Below are 26,275 nucleotides of genomic sequence, written 5' to 3'. Positions count from 1 at the left end.
TAAATAGTGATGAATGCAAGCCCTGTTGCAAATGAACTCGCAAACCATGTGCTCTCAGTTGTTACTTGGAAGCAGTGTTTGACTCCAGCACTGTTTAGGCACCAAATGCAAATCCTGCTCAGAATGGTTCCATTCTGGAGCTCCCAAGTGAAAGTGATCCATGACCAATTCAAGACCTACTTTTGAGCATGGACTGGCTCCCCTCTGGAGACCAGACATGGCTTTCAGCCTCAGATAAGGTGATGTGAATCAGCAGAATCTCCTGTTTTCTGTCTCTTAGATCCTGAGCCTCATCAAACAGCCCTAAGCACCACTAGTACATATGTGCGGCAATGGCAGCAACACAACACTTTTGTCTAATTACTTGTTTTCTGAAACTTTTGAGTGTGCTTTCTCTTTGATTGTTTTGCAGTTTTAACACCTTCACTTCACCCTCCTTTGTTCCTATTTTATGAGGAAAATATACCGTATTTTTCGCCCCATAAGGCGCACCGGCCCATAGGACGCACCTAGTTTTTTGAGGGGGAAATAAAGAATAAAAATTTATTTCCCCCCCAGGTGCGGGGCTGGGGCGGGAAGCTGTCCCCCGAGTTTGCGGGGCTGGCGACGGGGAGGAGCAGGCTTCTCCCCCCCCCCCGCCAGCCTTCTAACCAAGTCGGGGGACAGCGGGAAAGGCGCGCTGCGTCTCTCCCGCTGTCCCCCGAGTTTGCGGGGCTGGCGACGGGGAGGAGCAGGCTTCTCCCCCCGCCAGCCTTGTAACCAAGTCGGGGGACAGTGGGAAAGGCGCGCCGCGCCTCTCCCGCTATCCCCCGAGTTAGCGGGGCTGGCGACGGGGAGGAGCAGGCTTCTCCCCCCGCCAGCCTTCTAACCAAGTCAGGGGACAGCGGGAAAGGCGCGCTGCGTCTCTCCCACTGTCCCCCGAGTTTGCGGGGCCGGCGACGGGGAGGAGCAGGCTTCTCCCCCCGCCAGCCTTGTAACCAAGTCGGGGGACAGTGGGAAAGGTGCGCCGCGCCTCTCCCGCTATCCCCCGAGTTTGCGGGGCTGGCGATGGGAAGGAGCAGGCTTCTCCCCCCGCCAGCCTTGTAACCAAGTCGGGGGACAGCGGGAAAGGCGCGCTGCGTCTCTCCCGCTGTCCCCCGAGTTTGCGGGGCTGGCGACGGGGAGGAGCAGGCTTCTCCCCCCGCCAGCCTTGTAACCAAGTCGGGGGACAGTGGGAAAGGCGCGCCGCGCCTCTCCCGCTATCCCCCGAGTTTGCGGGGCTGGCGACGGGGAGGAGCAGGCTTCTCCCCCCGCCAGCCTTCTAACCAAGTCAGGGGACAGCGGGAAAGGCGCGCTGCGTCTCTCCCACTGTCCCCCGAGTTTGCGGGGCTGGCGACGGGGAGGAGCAGGCTTCTCCCCCCGCCAGCCTTGTAACCAAGTCGGGGGACAGTGGGAAAGGCGCGCCGCGCCTCTCCCGCTATCCCCCGAGTTTGCGGGGCTGGCGATGGGGAGGAGCAGGCTTCTCCCCCCGCCAGCCTTGTAACCAAGTCGGGGGACAGCGGGAAAGGCGCGCTGCGTCTCTCCCGCTATCCCCCGAGTTTGCGGGGCTGGCGACGGGGAGGAGCAGGCTTCTCCCCCCGCCAGCCTTGTAACCAAGTCGGGGGACAGTGGGAAAGGCGCGCCGCGCCTCTCCCGCTATCCCCCGAGTTTGCGGGGCTGGCGATGGGGAGGAGCAGGCTTCTCCCCCCGCCAGCCTTGTAACCAAGTCGGGGGACAGCGGGAAAGGCGCGCTGCGTCTCTCCCGCTATCCCCCGAGTTTGCGGGGCTGGCGACGGGGAGGAGCAGGCTTCTCCCCCCCGCCAGCCTTGTAACCAAGTCGGGGGACAGTGGGAAAGGCGCGCCGCGCCTCTCCCGCTATCGCCCGAGTTTGCGGGGCTGGCGACGGGGAGGAGCAGGCTTCTCCCCGCCGCCAGCCTCCAAACCAGGTCTGGGGACAATGGGATGGCGGCGTTCCGCCTCCCTGCTCTCCCCCGAGCTTGTGGGGCTGGGGCTCTCCTGAAGCCTGGAGAGCGAGAGGGGTCGGTGCGCACCGACCCCTCTTGCTCTCCAGGCTTCAGCGAAAGCCTGCATTCGCCCCATAGGACGCACACACATTTCCGCTTCATTTTTGGAGGGGAAAAAGTGCGTCCTATAGGGCGAAAAATACGGTAATTCCCATTTCACTTCTGAATGCCGTTCATTATTGTACATCATGAACAACATGCCGCCTTGCGTCTTTCAGATAAATAACGCCAGTGTGAAAATTTCCTTATCCATCCTTATTGTGTCATCGACCTTCTCTGAAAGGTGGTTTGCACTGAATTCATGGCAGCATAAATCAGATAGGGGATAGCACTGTGTGGCAACTTGGCACAATGCCAGGAACCAGGAACTTAAATAAATGTACCGGTAAGTGATGCATTCTGACAGTCTGAAGCTGCCAGGATTTTGTATCTTTCCTAAATCAGTCTAATACAATAAGCCAGTGTGTAATAAAGCACACAATATTAACTTTTGTTGATGTATATGATGATCAGACAGCCTTTTAAGGAATATATTATATTCTTAATTCTGAAGATTTAGATACGCACATGATGAAATATTGGGCGTGGACTAACACTATAAAATACTGGCTGTGTTGCCATTTTTGTTCCCAACCTTCAAGTCTGCTTTCCCATTTACTTAAGGATGGCTCCATCTCATACACAGCAAAATTAGACCTATTGGTATTGACTTGGAATTACTGTATAATTCTAGTAATCAATATATTTATCACAATATCCAAATTAGATTAAGGGATATTGTGAAACAAAACATTGAGTCAGCTGTAAATAAAATCTGCTCCCCCAGGTTCTATGGTTTAAATACAACCGATAACAGGATCACTTATATCTCAAAGTTAGTAAACACAGGACATTTATGTTAGCCCAACTGAACGTCTCAGCTTTTGTTAAGAGCAGAGATCTAAACATCCCTAGAAATGATAAAAATTGCAGATTCTATTTGAATGTGCAATGAACACATTGTTTTCTTATTTTCTTTTTAATTACTTTTTATTAATTTTCTTACTTAATAGACAAACATAAACAGTAAAGTCACCAAAATAGTAAAATGACAATTGCAAACAAAAGAAGATATATTAGAAAACAAACAACCATACCAAAAACATACATACAACCACAAATCCATAAGTTCTTACGTACAGACTTATGTCACCATATTCTTTAATCCTAATTCCTTTTCTTCTCCAATAGACTTCCATCTTCCTCTAAGCGGGTCTGTTTTATCTATTTGTTAAACTGCTTATCCTTTCTTCATTTCTACTATTTTCCATGTACTATACTAATAATCCAGATTGTGGTATGCAAAATTAATCAAAGCAAATCTAAGTTTTTACTTGGGGACACTGGTTTTTTCACGGAAATCTCTCTTCTTTGCTTTCTCTTTCTCGTGCTGTTCTATCCATATCAAGTAATGTTACTTCATTTATATTTCCTAATAATATAATCTTTTCGTCGCTATAATCCAGCAATCTATCCTAAAATTCTGCTTTCTTTTCATTTGGTGCACAGATTCCCACAATTACCATTTTTCTCTCTTTGATATACTACTTTTATCACTATCATTCTGCCTTCTTCATCTTTAAATAAAAGCTTCAGGTCTAATCTTCGTAGCATATATATAACTATGCCTCTTTTCTTTACTACATCCGAGGAAATAAATTCATCACCATATTATTTTCCATTGCCCACTGTACAACCAGCATCCCCCCTTTTGAATAGTTTAAAATCATGGCATAATGAAAACATCAGATTCTACCTGTCTGATATTAACCTGGAGGTAACTACAAGGGTGATTGAGTTTCTGTCAATAGTATCTCTTATAGAGTGGTGAATGGCATGGTTTATTGGAAAGACATGCCAATGAAAATTTATGTTACTATACTGTATATATTACATGGCTACTGCTTTGTGTATATTTTAATTTTTTTGCATATGGATGCTTTAAGATGGTCTATATCTGTAATGCCTAATAAAGGTTTGGAGAAAGAAAGAAGAATATTATGCTCCAAGCATTTTTAACATGAATGGCATTAAAATAAACTGTCTCAGGTGCAGTGTAAGTCCTAACAGTCCAAACTAAGGGAAAGGCAGCTCTGATAGACATATTTAAACCAGCCTTCCTGCAATTTCAACCCACTTATGGCAAAATCCACTAGCATATTCTCCTTCATGAGACCCATTTTCAAGAGAAAGGAAGCTGCAAATGAGTTTTTATGCTTTAGAACAGTTCTTAGTAATTTTCATGCGAGATCACAGTGGCCATTTTGGGTGCTATGATCTTGGGCTCTTGCACTGTGCTCTCGCTCTGAAAAAAAAAATCACTTTTTCAAGGCAAGAGTGAGGCATGGGTCATGTGACTCACCCAGGAGCGCATTCTGGAAGATGCAAGTCCCAGTTTCAGGCTTGAAAAAGTCAGACGGTATGGTAATATTAGAGCCCAGGCCCATCCAGTGAAGCTGAAAGACTTGAAACAGACAAAATGAAGCACTTCTTAACACAGCGCATAGTTAAAACTATGAAAGTTGCTCCCACAGGATGTAGCAAAGACCACCAACTGGATGGCTTTAAAAGAGGTTTAAACCAATGGAGGATAAGTCATTGTGAGAACAGGATGCTTTGTTGTTGTTGTTTAGTCATGTCCGACTCTTCGTGACCCCATGGACCAGAGCACGCCAGGCACTCCTGTCTTCCACTGCCTCCCACAGTTTGGTCAAACTCATGCTGGTAGCTTCGAGAACACTATCCAACCATCTCGTCCCCTTCTCCTTGTGCCCTCCATCTTTCCCAACATCAGGGTCTTTTCCAGGGAGTCTTCTCTTCTCATGAGGTGGCCAAAGTATTGTCGCCTCAGCTTCAGGATCGGTCCTTCCAGTGAGCACTCAGGGCTGATTTCCTTAAGAATGGATAGGTTTGATCTTCTTGCAGTCCATGGGACTCTCAAGAGTCTCCTCCAGCACCATAATTCAAAAGCATCAATTCTTCGGCGATCAGCCTTCTTTATGGTCCAGCTCTCACTTCCATACATCACTACTGGGAAAACCATAGCTTTTACTATACAGACCTTTGTGGCAAGGTGATGTCTCTAGACTCTTCTTATGCTCTAAATGTGCAATGGCAATAACTATGGTATACGTGATGTTATTAAGCCTGTTATAACTTGAAGTTTCTGCATGTCCCCCAAGCAATCTCATGTCAATGACAATCTGTTTAAATAGCTCTCTCATTTATCTGTCCTTCTGGTTATTCAAATGTTTCAGACGCCCTCCAGGCAATTGGATAAATTATGTTTGTACTCTAAAGTGTACATCTATTCATTGTCTTTTTGGTCCTTTTGAACAAAAATAGTAGGCTTGGGAGCTTGAACTTAGCAACATTCACTTGCGACTCATATATATTATTTCATTCTTCCTCTTACTTCCAAGCGCTAATATTATATCATAATCATAATTCTGCACTCACTGCTGCAGGCTTATCACAAAATCCATATTAATCACATTTCACTGTAAGCCCTCCCAGCAGTTTCATCTTGAGATCAAACCATGAGTACTCCCATTACTATTATTATTTATCCATTTCTATAGCAGTTTTCAGTACAGCTTGATTCACAGTTCTTGCCTGCACAACAACTGTGTGTGAGAGAAACCAAAGCAATACAGGGTATTGGCCAAAGCAATACAGGGTGTGTCGCTGTTGAACAACTATTTGAAGCAAGGCTTCCCAAATCCACCAACACAATGCAGTTCAATTATCAATGACCCATTGGTCCTCACTTCTAAATATCTAAGGGCTATTCAACCAACCTTTACTTAAACTACACCAACTCAAATTAATGGGCCTAACTTAGCCATGTTCACTAATTTCAGTGGATCTGCTCCGAGTAAAAGTTAGTTGAATGCCACCCCAAATCTTATTTATTCCAGTTTTGTTTAAGAAATATGCACCATGTAGTATTTGTGCATTAAAGGTAAAGGTACCCCTGCCCGTACGGGCCAGTCTTGCCAGACTCTAGGGTTGTGCGCTCATCTCACTCTATAGGCCAGGAGCCAGCGCTGTCCGCAGACACTTCCGGGTCACGTGGCCAGCGTGACAAGCTGCATCTGGCGAGCCAGCGCAGCACACGGAACGCCGTTTACCTTCCTGCTGGTAAGCGGTCCCTATTTATCTACTTGCACCCGAAGGTGCTTTCGAACTTCTAGGTTGGCAGGCGCTGGGACCCAACGGCGGGAGTGCACCCCGCCACGGGGATTCGAACCGCCGACCATGCGATTGGCAAGTCCTAGGCGCTGAGGTTTTACCCACAGCGCCACCCGCATCCCATTTGTGCATTATAAGCTTCTTAGTTTCCTTTTTAATATTAAACAATAACTGAAGTTGGTCTCTTCCAACTTTATAATTTGATGAATCTATGCAGCGGTTATTACACTCTTCAACCATTGCCCATTAACCTCTAGGTGTTTTGTTTTTGTTTTTTACAGAATCTCCAGATTCAAATACCATTTGCGGGCAACTGGAAGCAGGAGAGGGCTGTTCTCTTCATATTCACTTATGGGCTTCCCAGGAACATTTTCTTGGCCACTGTGGAAAAGAGAAAGCTATCAGTGGTCTTCTTCCAATTATAAACTTCAGATTAGGTGTATAAAGTATGGTTTTTATTCTTTAAAAAATGGTGAACCTAAAACAGTTCTGTGAGTTGGGGGTTAAGTACTACCTAGGAAATGGAGACAACCATAAACACACTTTCTTGGAAATGAGTTTATTTGAACTCAGTGCTTGTGTTATAATTAGCCATGCATAAGATTTAGCTGCACAGCTCAAGCTAAAAGGTAAGGGGGAAATGGAGAAAACATCCACTATTGGCAATGGAATAGCTATGGGATGGGGCAACATGATGGTTTGCTTGTGAGTTGTGAGTTTGCTTGTGAGTTGCTTGTGAGAGGCAAGGGCAGACCTTTCCATTTTGATGCCTCCTGGTCTAAAATAGTTCAGAGTAAAGTTTTGGTTCAGCTGATAAAAAAAGAACTGAGAAACACATTATTTTCAGAGTTCTTAAGTGCCCTTCTTCTCCAGGATCCTGCTTAATATACAGATAAAAATCTTCCTGCCCAGGCAGACAAATGTAACCTACAACTAATGAACTGTCATGTAAATTCTCACCATTCACCTACAATAACTATTTTGGGAACTGGGGAAAAATCTTTTTCTCCACAGTAACCGTCAAGTAAATTCTTAATTTTAATACATTATTTAGAAGCTTCAATGCCGTTTACCGAAATTCAAGATCTGTCTCCCTTTTGTCATGTAAAACATTTGAAATGGAGCACAGCTTCCATTGTAAGTGAAGGAGAGTGGCAGACATAGAATGCCAGACAGCCTTTTTAATAAACACTAAATTCCAGTGACTGCTGAAATCCTCCATTTCTGTATATTCCATTCTGTTCTCTTTAATTTCAAAAGTAAATCAGTTTCTAACAACAAAAAAGAGAGAGCAAAATCTTGATCTGAGGCCCTATCTGCACTATGCATTTAAAGCAGTATCACACCACTTCAAACAGTCATGACTTCCCCCAAAATGCAGTTTGATGTTAAGGGTGCTGAGAATTGCTAAGAGATCCCCATTTGCTACACAGAGAAACAATTATCAGAATTCCCAGGGAAGAGGGATTGACTGTTAAACCACTCTGAGAATTGTAGTTCCGGGTGATTCTTTGGGAAGAAGTCTTGACTGTTTAAAGTTGAATAATACAATACAGCTTTAAATGTATAGTACAGATGGGGCATAGGTCTCAAAAGTCCAAGGCTCACACACTACATTCACACTGTTGTCCTTCGAACACTTACTTGAGAGAGTGATCCCACTGAACACAATAGAACTTAGTTTTCAAGTAAGCATGGATAGTCCAACAGTTTTTTCCTGAAACACTGTATGACAAACAATTGCAATTTATTTTGACTATATGGTCAAAATATATAAAATATGTAAATCTATATAAAAACCTAGCAAGCAAGCAGCAAACAGAACACCCTATTTTTGCTGAATAACACAAATGCAAATATGAAACTGGAAAGATAAAAGTTCTAAAACATGCACAACACTCCAACCATAAAACATTATAATTGATGGGACTAGTTTTACAGGGTAAAAATCAGCATCCATTTGGCACAGTAGTCTGTAACTAATAGCCCAATTCTATATGTTTTAAACAGAGCAGTATAAATAATGTCATCAGCACATCATAAGAAAAAGGCATATTATGTGACTGCCAATAGGAGTGTGGATAAAACAGTGTCATGTACATGTTGAGGAATACTGATAAATTTGTAGAATTATGAAGCAAAATCTGGCCAATTTCTAACTGCTGCCCAAGGTAGTGTAACTCCAACACCACCCCCACCTTCTCATGGTGAAAAATGACACTATGCTGATGGCAAAATTACATCAACATTGGTGGGGGGTGAACCTCCCTCTCTTATATACAGTGGTACCTCTGCTTACATACACTTCAGGTTACATACGATTCAGGTTACAGATTCCGCTAACCCAGAAATAGTACCTCAGGTTAAAAACTTTGCTTCAGGATGAGAACAGAAATCATGCTCCAGCGGCATGGCGGCAGCGGGAGGCCCCATTAGCTAAAGTGAGAGCCAGTGTGGTGTAGTGGTTAAGAGCGGTAGACTCGTAATCTGGGGAACCAGGTTTGCATCTCCATTCCTCCACATGCAGCTGCTGGGTGACCTTGGGCTAGTCACACTTCTCTGAAGTCTCTCAGCCCCACTCACCTCAGAGAGTGTTTGTTGTGGGGGAGGAAGGGAAGGAGAATGTTAGCCGCTTTGAGACTCCTTCGGGTAGTGATAAAGCGGGATATCAAATCCAAACTCTTATTCTTCTCTTCTAAAGTGGTGCTTCAGGTTAAGAACAGTTTCAGGTTAAGAACGGACCTTAAGTTAGTAGGACAAAGCCTGAGCTTAGAGGAAAAAGCTGCAGGCTGAAAAGGCAGGAAAAAACCATGACTGATTTCTGCTTGAATCCGAGGCTGTGGCTATGGGAGAAGCAAAACCCTTTTGGGATGCTAAGGCGCCATCATAATCTCAGATTAGATATGTCTGTAAGAAAATCATATATCCTATAGACACCAGTCTCTGCTGTGTCTCCTTTCCAAAAGGAAACTCAGACCCGGGATGAACACATGGAACTCCTTGAATCTTGCACCGCTGAGAGATTGGGGTGGCATACAACAACAACAACAGCAACAACAATGAAGCAGACATGGTCATCAGATCTTTCATGGGATGAGCAAAGAGCTGAAGGGGGACGTGTTTTGTGCGCAAGAGAGGAACCATTAATAATAATAATAATAATAATAATAATAATAATAATAATAATAAAATTTATTTATATCCTGCCCTCCCCAGCTGAAGCCGAGCTCAGGGCGGCTAACAACAATAAAACAGTACAAAAGTACAGCACAAACAACACTCTAAAATCATTCATTATATAATTAATTAATTCAAGCCACTGGCAACCATTGGGCCAGAGCTCTGCGAAGATTGCCGATGGAGGGAGTCAGGCTGTGCCTGGCCAAAGGCCTGGTGGAACAGTTCTGTCTTGCAGGCCCTGCGGAAAGATGTCAAGTCCTGCAGGGCCCTGGTCTCTTGTGACAGAGTGTTCCACCAGATTGGAGCCACGGCCGAAAAAGCCCTGGCTCTAGTTGACGCCAGCCTAACTTCTCTGTGGCCTGGGACCTTCAAGATGTTTTTATTTGAAGACCGTAAGTTTCTCTGTGGGGCATACCAGGAGAGGCGGTCCCGTAGGTACGAGGGTCCTAGGCCGTATAGGGCTTTAATGGTGAAGAAACACTGCCAGTCAGTGTAGAAAACACTGAGCCAGCTGGGCCAATGGTCCGCCGTGGTGTAAGGTAATTTCCAGTGTTCCTATGAGATCCGCTGCTGGAACAGGAAATACGGGCCTAGGTGAACAAGAGTGCAAACTGGTTTATGGCAGCCTATGCCTGGAGCTTGGCCCTGAATCCTGGGTGTCAGGAGATGGGTTTGTGCTATGCATTTGTGCCGAAGGAAAGGCATTCTCGGCAGCCACTTTCCTACTGTTGCAGATGTCGCTCCTTTCTTTCTGTCTGTCTGCTCTTCAAGAATATACATATGGGCAATATATATGGTCATGTTATTGTTGTTTAGTTGTTTAGTCGTGTCCAACTCTTCATGACCCCATGGACCAGAGAACGCCAGGCACTCCTGTCTTCCACTGCCTCCCGCAGTTTGGTCAAACTCATGTTTGTAGCTTCGAGAACACTGTCCAACCATCTCGTCCTCTGTCATCCCCTTCTCCTTGTGCCCTCCATCTTTCCCAACATCAGGATCTTTTCCAGGGAGTCTTCTCTTCTCATGAGGTGGCAAAAGTATTGGAGCCTCAGCTTCACGATCTGTCCTTCCAGTGAGCACTCAGGGCTGATTTCCTTAAGAATGGATGTGTTTGATCTTCTTGCAGTCCATGGGACTCTCAAGAGTCTCCTCCAGCACCATAATTCAAAAGCATCAATTCTTCGGCAATCAGCCTTCTTTATGGTCCAGCTCTCACTTCCATACATCACTACTGGGAAAACCATGGCTTTAACTATACGGACCTTTGTTGGCAAGGTGATGTCTCTGCTTTTTAAGATGCTGTCTAGGTGTCTTTATATGTGTGTGTATGGACAATATAAAATGTCAAAATAAATTGCATTTTTTGTGTCATTAAACCTAATACGGTATTTATAAACATGAATTCCAAATATCGTTAAATCATATGTACAAACTGGCTACACATGAAGAAGTTGTGTACCAACCTAGACTTGTCATGGGTATCGATAGGAACTTGCCGGATTTGACTAAGGATCTGGCATCTCCCCACCTGCAAACAGGGAGCAATATTGGGGGGGGGGGGTTGCTGTTTGTTTGATTGTTTTAAAAAAACAAACCCCCAAAAACCGAGTGGCCTTGTGTTCCCGGGGGAGGCATTTGAGTTTTGTCTGGGTCCCCGAAAACCCCATCCCTAGCCACTAGACATGACAAGAAAAAAAACCGCCTCCCCTTCCTCTTTTCTCCATCGAGCATCCCGGGCGAAAGGAAGAGACCGAGGGCCCTTGTTGCGCCTGCGCACGAATAACCGGTCCTTTTGGTCACGTGGGAGCAGGCCGCCTGAGGCGCGAGGGCGGGAGTCTCGGCCGGGAGACTTCCATGGCCGCGCCGTGTGAGGGGAAAGATGAGGACTTCCGCTCCTGCTTCCTGCTCTCCTGACAGGCCCCGCGGCGGCGCTTAGGCCGCGCCCAGCGGGCGCACGGTTGGACGGGCTGCCATGCGGCGGCTGTGGCCGGGGCTGCTCCTCCTGCTGCTGGCCGCGCTGTGGGGCGGGGAAGCGCTCCCGGCTCAGGGGGTCCTGAGGCCGCCGCCTCCCTCGCCTCCGCCGGCGGCGCCGTCGTCGTCCTCTGCCTCCGCGGCGCCCGGCAGTCACGACGCCGCGCCCGCCCTGGGCAGCAGCAGCAGCGGTTCCCCCGCGGGCGAGGCGGCGCGGAGCAGCAATGCGAGTGGGGTGGGCAGCGTGGCCGCCGCCGTGCCCGCCCCGCCTGAGCGCAACCCCCTCATGACCCAGCGCGCCCTCTCGGTCCTGGTCTTGGCCAGCGCCGCGCTCATCGTCTACTTCGTCATCCGGACCGTGCGGTGAGCCTGGGGCAGCAGGAGGGACCCCTGTAATCTGTCAACCCAGCGATCGGATCAATCGGTCGATCTCGGAAGGGTTTGGGGTTCTCCCCCTCCTCGTTTCCACTTGGCTTTGGGGGAAACTGAGTCTGAGGGGTGTCCCGTCCCCCTCCCCCCTCCAAGAAGAAAGGGAGGAAGGTTGGCTAGGGTGGCCTCTCCCTTTCTCAGCCGTGTTGCATCTTAGAATCACGGAAGGGACCCCGAGAAGTCATCTAGTCCAACCCTGCTTGCAATGATAGCCATCTCAAGGTCTTCCACGTGGGAGACGAGGGAGCAAGCTGCTTTTTCTCCTGCCTTTGGAAGGTGGCTTCAAGTTACAAGGAAGGAGGTTCTAATAATCATATTTATTTATTTATCTATTCATCCCTCCCCCACCCATCTGCCTGGTTTTCCCCTGGCACTCTGGGCTCCCCCCAGCACAATATTAAAAACAGGATAAGACATCAAACATTAAAAACTTCCCTAGACAGTGCTGCTTTCAGATGTCTTCCAAACATCAGATAGTTGTTTATATCCTTGACATCTGAAGGGCGCCACTACCGACAAGACCTTCTGCCCAGTTCCCTGTAACCTCACTTCTCGCAGTGAGGGAACCGCCAGAAGGCCCTCGGAGCTGGACCTCAGTGTCCGGGCTGAAGGATGGGGGTGGAGACGTTCCTTAAGGTATACTGGGCCGACACCGTTTAGAGGTCAGCACCAACACTTTGAATCACGGAAGGGACTGTCATCTAGTCCAACCTCACCCCCGCAATGCAGGAATATGCATGGAGGAGATATGATTGCCATTTCAAGGTCTTTCATGTGGGAGAGAGAGCAAGCTTTCCCCCCCTTTCTCCTGCTCTAGAGGGTAGGATGCGAACCAGTGGCTTCAAGTTACAAGGAAGGAGGTTCTGACTAAACACCAGAGAAAACTTTGAGCTGTTTGGCAGTGGAACAGTCTCCCTCGGGAGATTGTGGTCTCTACCTCCTTGGAGATTTTAAAGCAGAGTTTGGATCTGTCTCAGATACTTTAGCTGAGATTCCTGCGCTGCAGGGGATTGGACTAGATGACCCATGGGATCCCTTCCAACTCTTCAGTTCTATGACCCACGGCCCTCTCTTCTTGCTCACCTGCGAAACATCCCCTTTAGGCTGTGGTGTGTTCCCCTGGTCCTTGTTTACCTTGGTGTATCTGATAGAGCACATGTTGCTCGTGTACCTGATTCAAGCCTGGCACTCCTTATCTTAAGTGCTATCGTATGTGTTTCTGGAAGGTCGCTTCTGGGCAGGTTTTGCACCCAGTGAAAGGGACAGCTGCTTAGAATAATGATCATTTTGTATTTAAAGAAGACTGGAGAGAGAAGTCGTAACTAGCAGAGTTCCACTGTAAACTCAAGGCCAGTGACTGGGGAGCCTGTGGCACAAACCCCGAGAAACTAGCGGTACTTGTGTTGGATTAACATATTCAGTACGCAGGTAGATCTATATAAAAAACTGCACGTTTTCCTGAGTATATGTATCTAAAACAAGTAAGCAGTGGGCTTTTAAAGCCATGAAACAAACGTTTCTCTGTAATCTAGTCCTGTGTGGGAACTAATTTGTTTTGTGGTATAGTGTGACTTTGTTTGGGATGTTGTATGCATCTGGGAAAAATGCATAGAAGGGCAACCAAAATATCAAGGATCTGAAGCAGCTTCTATGTTTTGAAGAAGAAGAAAACAGCCTAGAGGGTAATCTATATGCACAAGATGCTGGTGTTAGTTAAGCCACCAAATGTTACGCCAGATCCAAGCTGCACTCACTAGCATAGCTCTGCATAAGCCTTTAAGATAGTCTGAACCTGGGTTGCCAAGTCATGTGAGTGAGCCGAACATGCTCAGGATCTGGCCTAAGTTTCTGGTCATGCTCCACACTCACTTCCACTGCTATCTGGTGAGCATAATTAAACTCCATCTTTGCCTTGCAGTTTGGAGTTAGAGGGAGCGTTGTGATGCCCAACCGCTTAGTTACACTGCATGTTGGAGGCACAACACAGCTACTTCTGGTGCAGCTTCCAACTTGAGAGGAAGGTTGGAGTTGATTGTTTGGACAGTGAGCAGCCAGGCACTCCGCACCCAAACCAAACCAAATCCCATCCTTTCCCGTGTTCTGGAGAGGAAGGGTTGGAGGGGCCATTTGAGTGATGGCTGGCATTCTGTGTATCTCAGCTGCCCAGAGGTCCTACCTCTCCTCAATAGCCTCCCAACCTGACTGCAACATGGTTCATGGATCTAAGCCATATTGATCTCAGTGGGGGTAACTTCTGAGAAAACATGCAGTGAAGGAAGAGTCTGATGACCACAGATTTTGACTTGGCTGCCAAGTCGGTGCAAACTTTATTGACTCCTTTATATAGAAAAGCAGGGCACTTTGTAGTCTAATTTCCTTTGTATATTAATGTAAATGCATGCATGCATGTGTGTTTGTGTGATGTATATACATTTATTTATTTTTGCTAAGGACTATTCAATCATGCAAATATAATAATATAATAATAATAAAGAAGAAGAAGAAGAAGAAGAAGAAGAAGAAGAAGAAGAAGAAGAAGTCTGAAATGGTAGAGCCCATGTGCATGTGCAGGTTTACCAATGTATTTAAAATTTATTTTGATTAGATCTTATATTGTTACTGTATCCTACCTTCCTTATGTTATGGAGCTAAAGGCAGGGTACATGTAGTTCCCAGTAATTCACCCCTCAAAGCAGTGACCAGACCCAGGCCTGCTTATCTTTAGCAATGGCCTTCAGAAGGATGGTGTGACAACACATTATGAAATCATGTATTGTTTTTTCAACCTTATGAATTCTCTCTCCCCACTCCCACCCCTGCACCTTCTTTTTCTAAACCATGTAGAATTTACTTAGCAAATTCACGGCTACACTACGTGATTATAGTAGCTGACTTTGCTCTTAAGGGGATTAGACAAGTTCATGGAGAATACATCTATCCACAAGTGTTAGTCCTGATAGGGTTAAGTAGAGTTTATACGATCAGCAGCAGTATACATGTGAACAGCATGCTGATAACATGCAACATATGGGTGTTGGTGAGAGCTGTCAATTTCATATCCTGTCTCTTAGCATTCCAAAAGGATCTGTTGAAAATGTTTGTTTATTTTATTATAGGTATTAATTGACTGCCCTTTGTTTGAACTTTGCTTACAGAATAAAAATTAATACATAAAATATAACAGGAAAAATAGAAAGGGGATAAGAAAACCATAAACGATGAAATAGGAGGTTGGACTGTAGGGCTTGTTGAGCAGAGCTCTTTTATGATTTGAAGCATCATATTCTGTAAAGACTGTAGTCTCTGAGAAAAACTACTAACAAGTCGGTACATGTCACATGTTGCATCGGTCTCATTTTGCATTAACCAGAAGATAGATAGATATATGTCCAAAATGTATTTCAGCATAAAATTGGCAACCTGGATAGAATTTAAAATGGCATTTGCACAAATTACAGAGTAAGCCTTTTGAAGGACAACTGACAAAGTTCTGGATATTAAATCTACATCTTGTGAATTCATGGAAGTGTGCTCACTTTCAAGGAATATTCTGTAGAAATGGAATACTTAAAATGAAATGGCTGCTTTATTGTTTCAACTTATTTTTCTGCTTCAAGAACAAAAATTGCATTAGAGAGAAGTTACATTTTCTTCACATAACTCAGGCAAATGTATTCTTAAAATGTTCATTTGTGTAATGCATGCATTTCATCAGAATGAGTTTCATAAATGCTTAAACTCCTGTTCTGCATTTGATTGTCATCAGACCTATAATGATACACTTAAATTACAGATTTTCTCACAATCATCCTATTTGTGAAAAGCATATAGAGATAGTTTCTGACCAAATTGTTGAACTGTGTTTGACATCTGGCCTTATATTCTTACATAATAAAAAGTTTAAGCCTGCCTTCCACCATTTGTCATATATTGTTCACTGTGAAATTAAGGCTGTTGCATAAGACTGTATTTAGTGGGAATCAAGCAACACAGTCCTTCATCTTGTTCTTTAACAGCTTTGCAATAACATTATAGTTTGCATTTTGGCAAATGATCCCCTCATCCGATTCATCTTTAGCTAAGATTTGTTTTGGCAGCCTTGGACTAGTAACTCTCTTTAGGCCCTGTAATTTGTTAAGCGAGAACAAAATCCTGCCTCACTTGGTTGTTGAATATGGATGTGATTAGAATCATAAAACACCCAGCATACTTGTAGCATGAAACTTCTGAATGAGAACAAAATGAAAGTTTGTTTTAACTTGTTCCCAAGTAAGTGTGCATCGGATTGCAGCATTTATATGCTAAGAAATCAATCAGGAAATTATTTTGACAGTGCCCTGCCATAAGGTGGCAGCACCAAGCACATGATTGTGCCATCCCTTGACAGTTGGCATTTTACTGGAATTTCTTCAGAAAAATTTTCAGTGAATTTTGTTCCCTTTGATTTAGTGGCTTAGCTAAGATCTCTGGTATAGACTGCATCTGCATCATCTGAGTATAATTAAGCTTCTGTAAAATAGATCAAATCAAATAAACTGTGACCTGTTTGCAGTCTTACAGCTCCATCACATCATACAAATAGGTCTTGCTGTTATTCACTATTTCAGTCATCTTCAGAATACTCTATTCTATTCCCCCCTGATCCAATGTCCTTTGTCAACATCCCCAGTCCTCACTATACTGTTTTTGTCTTCCTCCACTTGGGTTTCTCCGCCCCCAAGGGTTTTTTTTAAGACCTTCAAAACTTGGGGTTCCCCAGAAACATCTGTTACCTCTCTCTTGTGCATAGATGTTGTTTTAGCTACATAAAAAATACTCAAAGAGCAACATGTGAAACGTATTGGGCACAAGTCAATAGCTACATTGGCTGAGTGTTACAGTAGCAATATTGTCTTATTTCCCCAAAATTACAATATGATATTCTGGTACAGTGGTACCTCGGGTTAAGAACTTAATTCGTTCTGAAGGTCCGTTCTTAACCTGAAACTGTTCTTAACCTGAAGTACCACTTTAGCTAATGGGGCCTCCCGCTGCCGCCGCTGCACGATTTCTGTTCTCATCCTGAAGCAACGTTCTTAACCCGAGGTACTATTTGGGGGTTAGCAGAGTCTGTAACCTGGAGCTTCTGTAACCCAAGGTACCACTGTACTTGTGCCTTGGTGGGAGCTTCTGGCTTGAAATTGAGAAGTGTTTTGTGAGTATGTGTGTTTTCTTATTCAAAGATGGAAGAGCACATCCCTCCCTGTTTCCTTTTTGCAGTTAAGGGAGTAAGATCTGGCAAGATAAAATGCAGGATTATTCATACTGTTTGCTAAATTAAGCTGAATTTTCTTTGAAGCAAACTAAAATTGTGCAATCACATTATACAAATCAATAGTTTTTCAGTGCTTGACTGTCGAATTGGGCGTCCTGCTTATGCATGTGAATTACAATAATGCAATGCTTATACAGATGGTTGTTAGTGCACTTGAATTCATATTAGTTTTTCTTAAGTTTTCCTTCAGAGCGGTATTTTAATTCTGTTGTTATTAGTGTGATTCAGTTAATAAATTGTAACCTTTCACACTTTTCAGACTTCGACGAAGAAACAGAAAGACAAGGAGATATGGGGTTCTGGACACAAACATAGAAAATACAGAGCTGACACCATTGGAACAAGATGATGATGACGACGACACAACACTCTTTGATGCCAATCATCCTCGAAGGTCGGTAGACAGAGTTTAGGATGTTCTTCTTGTTGTAAGAGGGAACGGATTCCGAGGTACAGTGGTACCTCGGGTTAAGTACTTAATTCGTTCCGGAGGTCCGTTCTTAACCTGAAACTGTTCTTAACCTGAAGCACCACTTTAGCTAATGGGGCCTCCTGCTGCCGCCGCGCCGCCAGAGCACGATTTCTGTTCTTATCCTGAAGCAAAGTTCTTAACCTGAAGCACTATTTCTGGGTTAGCAGAGTGTGTAACCTGAAGCGTATGCAACCCGAGGTACCACTGTATATGACTGGAAACCAAGCGTAATGTATTTCATTCTTCATCCATGGATGAAGTGGATGTTTTGAACAAGATATAAAAATGCCTCTGTGACCAGAGGCACTGGTTGTTCTTTTAAGGGAGGCACGGTACATCTGTGTAATATTGTCTTGGGGCATTCCAAGCACAGTTGCTAAACCTACTTGCATGCAGCCTCCCTTGCCCAAATTGCCAACATCAGACATGAGGGAAATAGTTACCCCCAAACTTATGGATAAGAATCTTAGATCTGTGACTTTTAATTTAGGAATAAGTTGTTTGTATTCTTTGTTCTGTAGCATACTTTACATGGTGCTGTTTTAGTGCTATGGGCATTTCATTTATTTAAATACTTAAATTGCCTATTTTTTATGTCCCTGTTCTTATAAAGTCGTAACGCATACCAGGCTTTCTGTAAGCTATTATACTCCAGAAATAATGGCCATGTCTAATTAATTAAGGATTCTATCCTTACATGATATTCTTGGTAGTATTTCATTTCCTAAATAGTAGCTGTGTTAGTCTCTCAGGTGGCACAGGTCTTCCTTGTGTGTTGTAGACTAATTGGATTTATTGTGGCATGGGATTTCACTAGTAACAACCTAGTTTTGAAATGTACAGTGGTACCTTAAGTACTTAATTTGTTCCGGAGGTCCGTCCTTAACCTGAAACTGTTCTTAACCTGAAGCACCACTTTAGCTAATGGGGCCTCCTGCTGCTGCCACGCTGCCAGAGCACAATTTCTGTTCTCATCCTGAAGCAAAGTTCTTAACCCAAGGTAGTATTTCTGGGTTAGCGGAGTCTGTAACCTGAAGCGTATGTAACCTGAAGCGTATGTAACCTGAGGTACCACTGTAGATGTAAAGCTGTGTTGACACCCCCATCTCCAGTGATATTTGAGATAATTCTTTTATTAGACAAATGTCAGCAGCTTTCTCATGTCTTTTATACAGAAGACATGTAAATTTAAAATATTAACAAAATTCTTAAAAAGTGAGTCACTCCCAATCAGCAGAATTAAAAATTAGTTTGCCTTAAAAAGCAAGTAAAACATAGAACACTACTAAACTGGCCTCTAGCATACAGTTTTTGTCTAGTTGGATGCCATTATTTTCAGTATTAAGGTGTTGGGCAGAATAGGAGTTGTGTTTGTTGTGTCAGTAGATATTGCCGTAGACTGGACAGCTTCATGGCAAATTGTACCTTTACTTGAGTTTGTTTAATTATTTAGCAGTTAAGGCCATAGCTTCAAATAAGACTATTTGATTTAAGAAAGGATCAGCTTCTCAGCCTACCAACATTTTTTGGCCAGCTCTACTAAAATTGCACAGGAAGGCAAAAATGAGATTCTGTCTAAATCTAAATCTTTGAGCTAGTGCATGGTTGTTATTTTTGTGTATATGTCTCGAGATACAGAAACAACTTCTTTTTAAAACAAAAACAACACAGTTTAGATAGATGCACTTCTAGTTGATAATTACTTGTAATACAGTTCTGTATGCTGAAATGGGGGAAATTGAGTGAAATATACTCAATATTAGAGGAATAGCAACAATCAGTTGTTCATTGTTGATATGAATACAGCTCATTTCCTTTGGGAAAGCACAGTAAGATAATTGCACTTTTACGGCTGTGCTTTGGCTTTTGTTTTCTCAACAAAATTGGGCAATCTTTTCCAAGTCTCTCTCTGGAATATAGCTAACTTGCTTGAATGCCCTATTTCCCCATTAGTTCTTATACATGCTGTCTCATTTCCTAATTTTGCAAAGTACTTTATAAACATTATTAGAATTCATGGTTCCCTCTGCTTTTATAAAAAAATTGAGGTTGCTTTGCTGCTTCAGGTTTAGAAACAGTTCCATCATGGCATCTGCCCCAAAGCTTACAGGCTATATTTTCCAATTTTTTTTTTTCCCCCCAAACCGAGTATGTGCTGTTCTGTTTTGAGTGTTTAATTTGTGTTTAACCCTTGCATATATTGAAATTTTCATACCCTTGCTGTATATTAGTCATGCCAATTCCAAGTTCAGGAATCCTGACATGCTACAGTAACACTAGCCATAACAGCCGCTACTTCTCCATTGCAAAGCATCCTCTGGGGGTTGTAAAGTGCAATGAGAAATGTTGGGAAGGAGATGTGTATCACATCTTTCAGAAGCTACCCTTTCCCTGAAACTCGCATCCCTGAGCTGCTTCAACTTGCAAGCATGTGCCTGAAACCTCACAATGGAAAAACAACTCTAGGTATGAATTAAGCCAAAGGGTTAAGCACACACAGCTCTCACCAATTTCCCTGTTTCTCTCCCATGAATGCTTTGTAGCAGAGAAGCAGCCATCAAGTAACTCTGCTACCCAGTTACTGGGTGCTGGGACGTTTTCCCCAATCTCCTGAAGAATACTGCATATCTTGATTCAACACATCCAGATCTTTAAAATAATTAGCGTGGTTATTAATTATTAGAGAGGGGACTGACTCTTGGCCTGTTCTGCCTTGTAAGAATAGCTGGAGTGAGACCTCTTTGTAGCAATTGCCCTAGGCTCACATTCAGGTATCCACCAAGACAGTGCTTATTTCAAAACAAGGATTCCCCCCCCCCTTTTTTTTCTTCTTAATATTTGTTCTCATTGTTATGGCAAATTACACCTGTCCCATTGCACCTGGGTGTTCCCTGCTCCTCTATACCAAAATATCCCCCCTCTGAATAAAACTAGATGTAGGAAGAAGGGTTCTTTCCTTGCCTTCTCCCTGACAAGCCATTTTTGGGGCTGAAATAGCATTGGTTACAGGATCATTGTCATTGAAGCCTCTGCTTGCAGCCTGCAAATCCCAGGTACTGGTTTACTAAGTCAGTAAGGGAAAAAGAAGCTCCTGAATTACATTGTATATGTCTTGAGTACTAATAACTATGTTTAACTGTTGTGAAGCAACCTTATAAATGGCTGTTCGTATATTCTTATGCTTCCAAAACGTATGCAACATTGGTCACAATGACAGATTTGAAAGCTGTCTGAGCAAGGTTACAAACAGACTTCTCTTATCTGCTTGTAATCCATAGAGTATGTTACGCCTTGCTGCAAATATATATATACAAGTAATGAATACGACATTGCCTGAGTTGGAAATTCTCAGTGCTATGCTGATAAAGTTATCTACAGTGTTGCAAAATCTAAAAACACAGACGCAAATGGAACCCTGATCTCTTCAAGGCATTAATATACTGCTTAATCATTAGCATTCCTAAGTGGCGCAAGTCATCTCCTAAAGTCACTTTTTATAACACAATGTGGTCAAAAACTGCACTACTTTGAGTCGTGTCAGCAGCAAACAGTTAAAAACAGTGCAGCTTATTTTATTTGCTATAAACATGAAAAAAGTAAATGTCCACAGAAGCATTATGCTGTGAGTGCAGAAAGGATATAAATGTTGAAGTAAGAGAAATACTTGGAAAACTGAGTTCTTCTCCTGAGTGCCATTATAAGGTGGTTCTAAAAGATACTTAAACAATATCTTAACATCCAATAATGTCTTTATTTATTGAACTGCTTGCATCCTATAAGTAATAGCTAGCTGTGTGTTGTGCAGATAAAGTATGCTCAAAATTGCACTGTGTACCAAAAATAAATTGCTGAGTGGACTGAATATTATTGCTCTGGTAGTTATGATTTCATGACAGGATGGAACTGTAAAGCTTGTGTTTTTTGCTGCAAGAGGGGGTAGAAAGAGATTGATTTAAAGGACAGTGGCTTGGTGGCAAGAAAAGATTGGGTGGGGGGAATGGGAGTAAAATGGGATGCAGTATCTCGGTAAGATACATTTCTATAGGTAGTTCTTAATGTTTGATGTTTTATTATGTTTTTATGTGTTGGAAGCTGCCAGAGTAGCTGGGGCACAACAGGTTATAATAGTAATACTACTATTACAGTGGTACCTCGGGTTACATATGCTTCAGGTTACAGACTCTGCTAGCCAAGAAATACTACCTTGGGTTAAGAACTTTGCTTCAGGATGAGACCAGAAATCATGCTCTGGCGGTGCAGCAGGAGGGCCCATTAGCTAAAGTGGTGCTTCAGGTTAAGGACAGTTTCAGGTTAAGAACAGACCTCCGAACGAATTAAGTACTTAACCCAAGGTACCACTGTACTACTAAATATCATCATCATCATCAGAAAAAATTGGATTAGAAGACAATGTCTAGCTTGCTAATCATGATGATTGAGGTCAGAAATAAGAGAACGAAAAACATTGCATTTTGCAACTCTGCATCGTAAAATGTTACGGCCACAATTCAAAACACAAGCATGTCAGCTTAATTGGCTGGAGTAGATGTGTACCATTGAGTGGAAGGTGCTACTGGTCTGTTATATGAAGTCACCCCCCACCTTGTTAATCAGGGCTGGGAAACCTGGGACATCTCTCCCCACCACCATGTTGTTGGATTCCTACTGTCATCAGTCTCAGCCAGCAAGGCCAATGGTCAGGGGTAATGGGACTCGTGTTGTTGGGACTACACGTTCCCTAGCCCTACTGTAATTGAAGAAAAGTCTTCCTATTCACAGCTGTGGTGTGAGAGTCTTGGGGTTTGAGGCCCTGGGCTTGGAGCTACAGCCTAGAAGCCACAGGAGGAACAGTCACAGCCCCCCACCAATCCATGCCAAAATGCACATTCCCCCTTCTCTTTGCTTTTCTTTCAATTGCAGTACATCCTTTCCTTTGTGGTGGCTTGGTGACTAAGGTAGGGGCTTTTTAGTGTGGGTAGAGGGAAGTTTGATCTCCGCTTTTGGGTCATTGCAAGAATCAAGTATGTTAAATGCTGGATGTATAATATACATGAAATCTTGTTGCTTTCAAGTGGGTGCAGTGTTGAGGAGATTTGGTTTTTGTTGTTGTTGTTGTTGTGTTGAAAGATTTCAATGGAATGATGTTTACTTAAAATATTTTTTTTTCTTTGTAGATAAGTATGTGCCTTTTGGGAGAATATTTCAATTGTGGAGCAACGAAAGAAGGCTGTACAGAAGGAATAAGAAGCCAATATCAGGGTTGGGTGTATACAAGTGATCTATATTATGGCATCCTTAGTTTGTTGCAATAAACACTGTAACATTTTATTGTACCTTTTGTATATACAGAAATATTTTAAGTTTGGAGTCTATGGGAAATGTGCACTAAATTTAAAACCTATTTTAAAACAGGGTATTTTCTGCTTATGTTAATTCTGTATGGTGATCTCCCCTTCCACAGACCACTAACTGAGATATATTTGTGGGTTTCTTGACCAACTTAATTTTTTTAGATGAGTGTCAAGTGTGATAACTTACTTATGTGAACTCTCAGCGCCTACTCTTTCATTTAACAGATATATTGCCAAACTTAACTACCCGTGTCAGAGGGGTGTTCCCTCTCCTTTGTAAACTGGATGTACATTATAGATCTGTGTGAGCGATGCAAATAAATGTTTACAGTATTCCTAACACTCATTACTTGTATTTTGTATCTGTTGGTTTTGAATGTAATGCTTCGGACAGCAGGAAATATGCTGATAGTAATCAACCAAAGACTTTTGGTGAGGATGTCCCTGGCTGTCTTTCACAGGCTGGCTGAGATCACTCTGAAGAACGTTTCTGAAAACGATAAGCCTACTCAGCAGGTATAAATAAATGAAGCTTCAGTTTACATTGGGTTTCTTTCAAACACCATGGACTTCCTAATGAGAGGGAGATCATGAATGGTGTCAGTTATATCCTTTAAGTTACACAAAACCTTTAATCCTCCTCTCACTGTGTGTGCGTTCCCCAGAAATCCCCCTAACACAGAAAGTGGTGGGAAGGGGTGAGATGTGATAGGTGGAAGGGGAAATGAGAAAAAGGGAAGAGAGAAATGGAGGGGTGTGTGGGTGTGTGGGTGTGTGTGTGTGTGAGAGAGAGAGAGAGAGAGAGGCAGACAGACTGGAGTATCTCCAACCCTGCTCACCACTAGCATGAGATCCCAGGAATATTTCCTACATTTTATTTATTTATTGAGGAGGAAGCACATGAAGGAGGGCCTCAGAAGATGATCTCAGAGTCCGGGTAGGTTCATATGGAAAGAGGCGATCCTTGAGGTATTACAGTCCTGAACCGCAATACCTGAGATTTTCCCATGGGAAATCTCCCTGGAGTGTCATGCTAGATGGTAGAGCAGGCATAGGCAACTTCGGCCCTCCAGATGTTTTGGGACTACAATTCCCATTATCCCTAGCTAACAGGACCAGTGGTCAGGGATGGTGGGAATTGTAGTCCCAAAACACCTGGAGGGCCGAGTTTGCCTATGACTGTGGTAGAGCATGAAATTCTTTATCTCTTTATCTCAGGGTCATGGGTTCAAGTTGGACAAAAGATTCCTGCATTGCAGGGGGCTGGTCTAGATGACCCTCTTGGTCCCTTCCCACTCTACAGTTCTATTACGATTCTATGAAAAAGGTTCCCCAATCCTCTGCTAAGAGATCTGCCAGCAGTTATGTGCAAGCCTTGATGGAAACAGTCCGAAGAAAATCCTTCCAATAGAAGCCGTCTCCAAGCATTCAAAAAGAATGTGTGAAAGTTTAGACTGGAAAGGTGGATGGAGGTGCATGCACCCCCTTCCGTACCTTAGGTTTTCAGGCATACTTACTTCACTCCTCGCCTTTCTTCATTGAGTATGAAGATCTGAAGAAGTGCATCCTTAGAAGCCTCCCTACGATCCAAGTACCCTGCATCATCCAGACTCCTAATTGCAAGGGAGCTTTTAAATGTGTCCAGGCAACTGCAGTTAGAAGCTGTCTTCAGACCTTCCTGCCCAACACTGGAAGGCTAGAAACAGAAGAGGTATGCCTGGGAATGTTGGAGGGGGGGGGGCACCCCTACCCCTAAAAAAGTATCCAGTTTTAAAGCTTACCTGTTCTTTTTGAACTGAAGAAGACATTGAAACTTCTCTGTGTGAAGCAATTTCCTTCCAATTCCATTTTTAGTTGCTCAGCTTGAGGTGTGAAATTTCATTGGCTGTTCTTATTTTAAATTTAATAAAGGAACACTATACTGAGATAGTATATTTAAGCTTTCTCATATGTTTAGTTTTTTCTCCCCACCCCCCACCCCACCCCAATACATGCTTGGAAAGTGTGATTTCTCCTGTGCATCCCATCTATCCCATTAAAGTGATCTAAAACTGATTTGAAACCAGGATTAACAGTTTGGGTTTACTAGCATTGAAGAAGTGCTTGCATTTGGAGAGGAATGGGATATACGGCGATGTTCAGGATCAGCTTGATTTAGTGAGGAATTTCAGAATTGCTGTCTCAAACAGCTGTAATTAGAATGGGAAACTTGTTCAATAAGCAGGCTTGCCGAATATTTAAATTTAGTGGCTTTTAACAGCCTTCTTAGCACTAGTATCCTTCATTCAATACTATAATAGCTTCAACAGAGCCATTGAATTTTGAGAGATCAAATTCTAGGAGATCAAATTCTGAAGGAGGGCAAATTGCTATCGAAATGTATGTTAGGACCTGTTAGCTATTCAGATGTTCATTGTAATGTTACAGGCTTTCATCACACTACAAGTGTGAAGAACAACATTGTGTTCCAGCACATCCAAATGCCCAAGACGGGGAACACAGTGTGAAGTTTAGTGTTCATAATAACATTCATATAAATAGATAACACCTTCCTAGGAATTTCTGCTGGCTCAGGTGTAATGCTAGAATGGAATAATTTGTTCGAGCAGTGCAAAAATCCATCCTTAAAAGTTTCATAAATTCAGTACATGTGCATCAAATAAATAAATATTTTAAGTGGATAAGATGTGCTATGAACCGAGGGACTCGGATTTCAAATACCCAGTACTGTACTTCACATGGTGTTTGTGAGGATAAAACACAAGACAGCTATGTATGTATGCCATCCTAAGGTTTTTCCTGTGTGCATACGTGTAGTTTTAGTACAGTGGTACCTCGTGTTGCGGGTGGCGCTGTGGGTTAAACCACAGAGCCTAGGACTTGCCGATCAGAAGGTCAGCGGTTCGAATCCTCGCGACGGGGTGAGCTCCCGTTGCTCGGTATCAGCTCCTGCCAACCTAGCAGTTCGAAAGCACATCAAAGTGCAAGTAGATAAATAGGTACTGCTCTGGCAGGAAGGTAAACGGCGTTTCCGTGCGCTGCTCTGCTGGCCACATGACTCGGGAGCTGAAGTCGCGGCACGGCGGCAGCAGGAGGTGCTATTAGAGAAAGCACGCCTCATGTTATGAGCAGTTTCCTGTTACGAACGGACCTCTGGAACGGATTAAGTACATAACACGAGGTACCACTGTGATTGGCTAAAGTTAGCTTTTTGGCAAAGTGATCTTGTCTGATTCATATTTTGTAGTTATCAGGTACCAAACCTGTCGATTAGTCTCTTCTT

At 43.5% G+C, this 26,275-nt stretch overlaps 1 protein-coding gene and 1 long non-coding RNA gene across 2 annotated transcripts in view; one reads left to right on the top strand and one right to left on the bottom strand.

Moving 5' to 3' along the window:
- Window positions 1–11,220, bottom strand: part of LOC310660110 — a 32,131-nt gene extending 20,911 nt beyond the window's left edge. Inside the window, exons 1-4 of the long non-coding RNA XR_014503199.1 lie at window positions 10,919–11,220; window positions 7,920–8,000; window positions 6,576–6,656; window positions 4,444–4,545 (exon numbers count right to left, since the gene is read on the bottom strand). This is a non-coding gene — a long non-coding RNA (uncharacterized lncRNA). The remainder of the gene's footprint in view (window positions 1–4,443; window positions 4,546–6,575; window positions 6,657–7,919; window positions 8,001–10,918) is intronic.
- Window positions 11,221–11,251: 31 nt separating this feature from the next.
- On the top strand, window positions 11,252–23,338 carry FAM174A (family with sequence similarity 174 member A). Its single transcript, XM_083404450.1, has 3 exons — window positions 11,252–11,789; window positions 17,429–17,563; window positions 22,816–23,338. Exons 1-3 carry the CDS (start codon window positions 11,428–11,430, stop codon window positions 22,817–22,819), a joined length of 501 nt encoding a protein of 166 aa, XP_083260576.1. The 5' UTR covers window positions 11,252–11,427; the 3' UTR covers window positions 22,820–23,338.
- The last annotated feature ends 2,937 nt before the right edge of the window (window positions 23,339–26,275 follow it).

This window comes from Podarcis tiliguerta (genome assembly GCF_965153285.1).
Source record: "Podarcis tiliguerta genome assembly, chromosome: 11".
Taxonomy (NCBI): domain Eukaryota; kingdom Metazoa; phylum Chordata; class Lepidosauria; order Squamata; family Lacertidae; genus Podarcis; species Podarcis tiliguerta.
Note: the sequence above shows the minus strand (reverse complement) of the source record. Positions and strands in the feature narration are given on the sequence as shown.

Excerpts from the sequence above, each read along its gene's own strand:
- FAM174A (XM_083404450.1), top strand. The coding sequence starts at position 11,428 with ATGCGGCGGCTGTGGCCGGGGCTGCTCCTCCTGCTGCTGGCCGCGCTG. Across the intron at positions 11,790-17,428 it reads TTCGTCATCCGGACCGTGCG|ACTTCGACGAAGAAACAGAA; the intron begins GTGAGCCTGGGG and ends CACACTTTTCAG.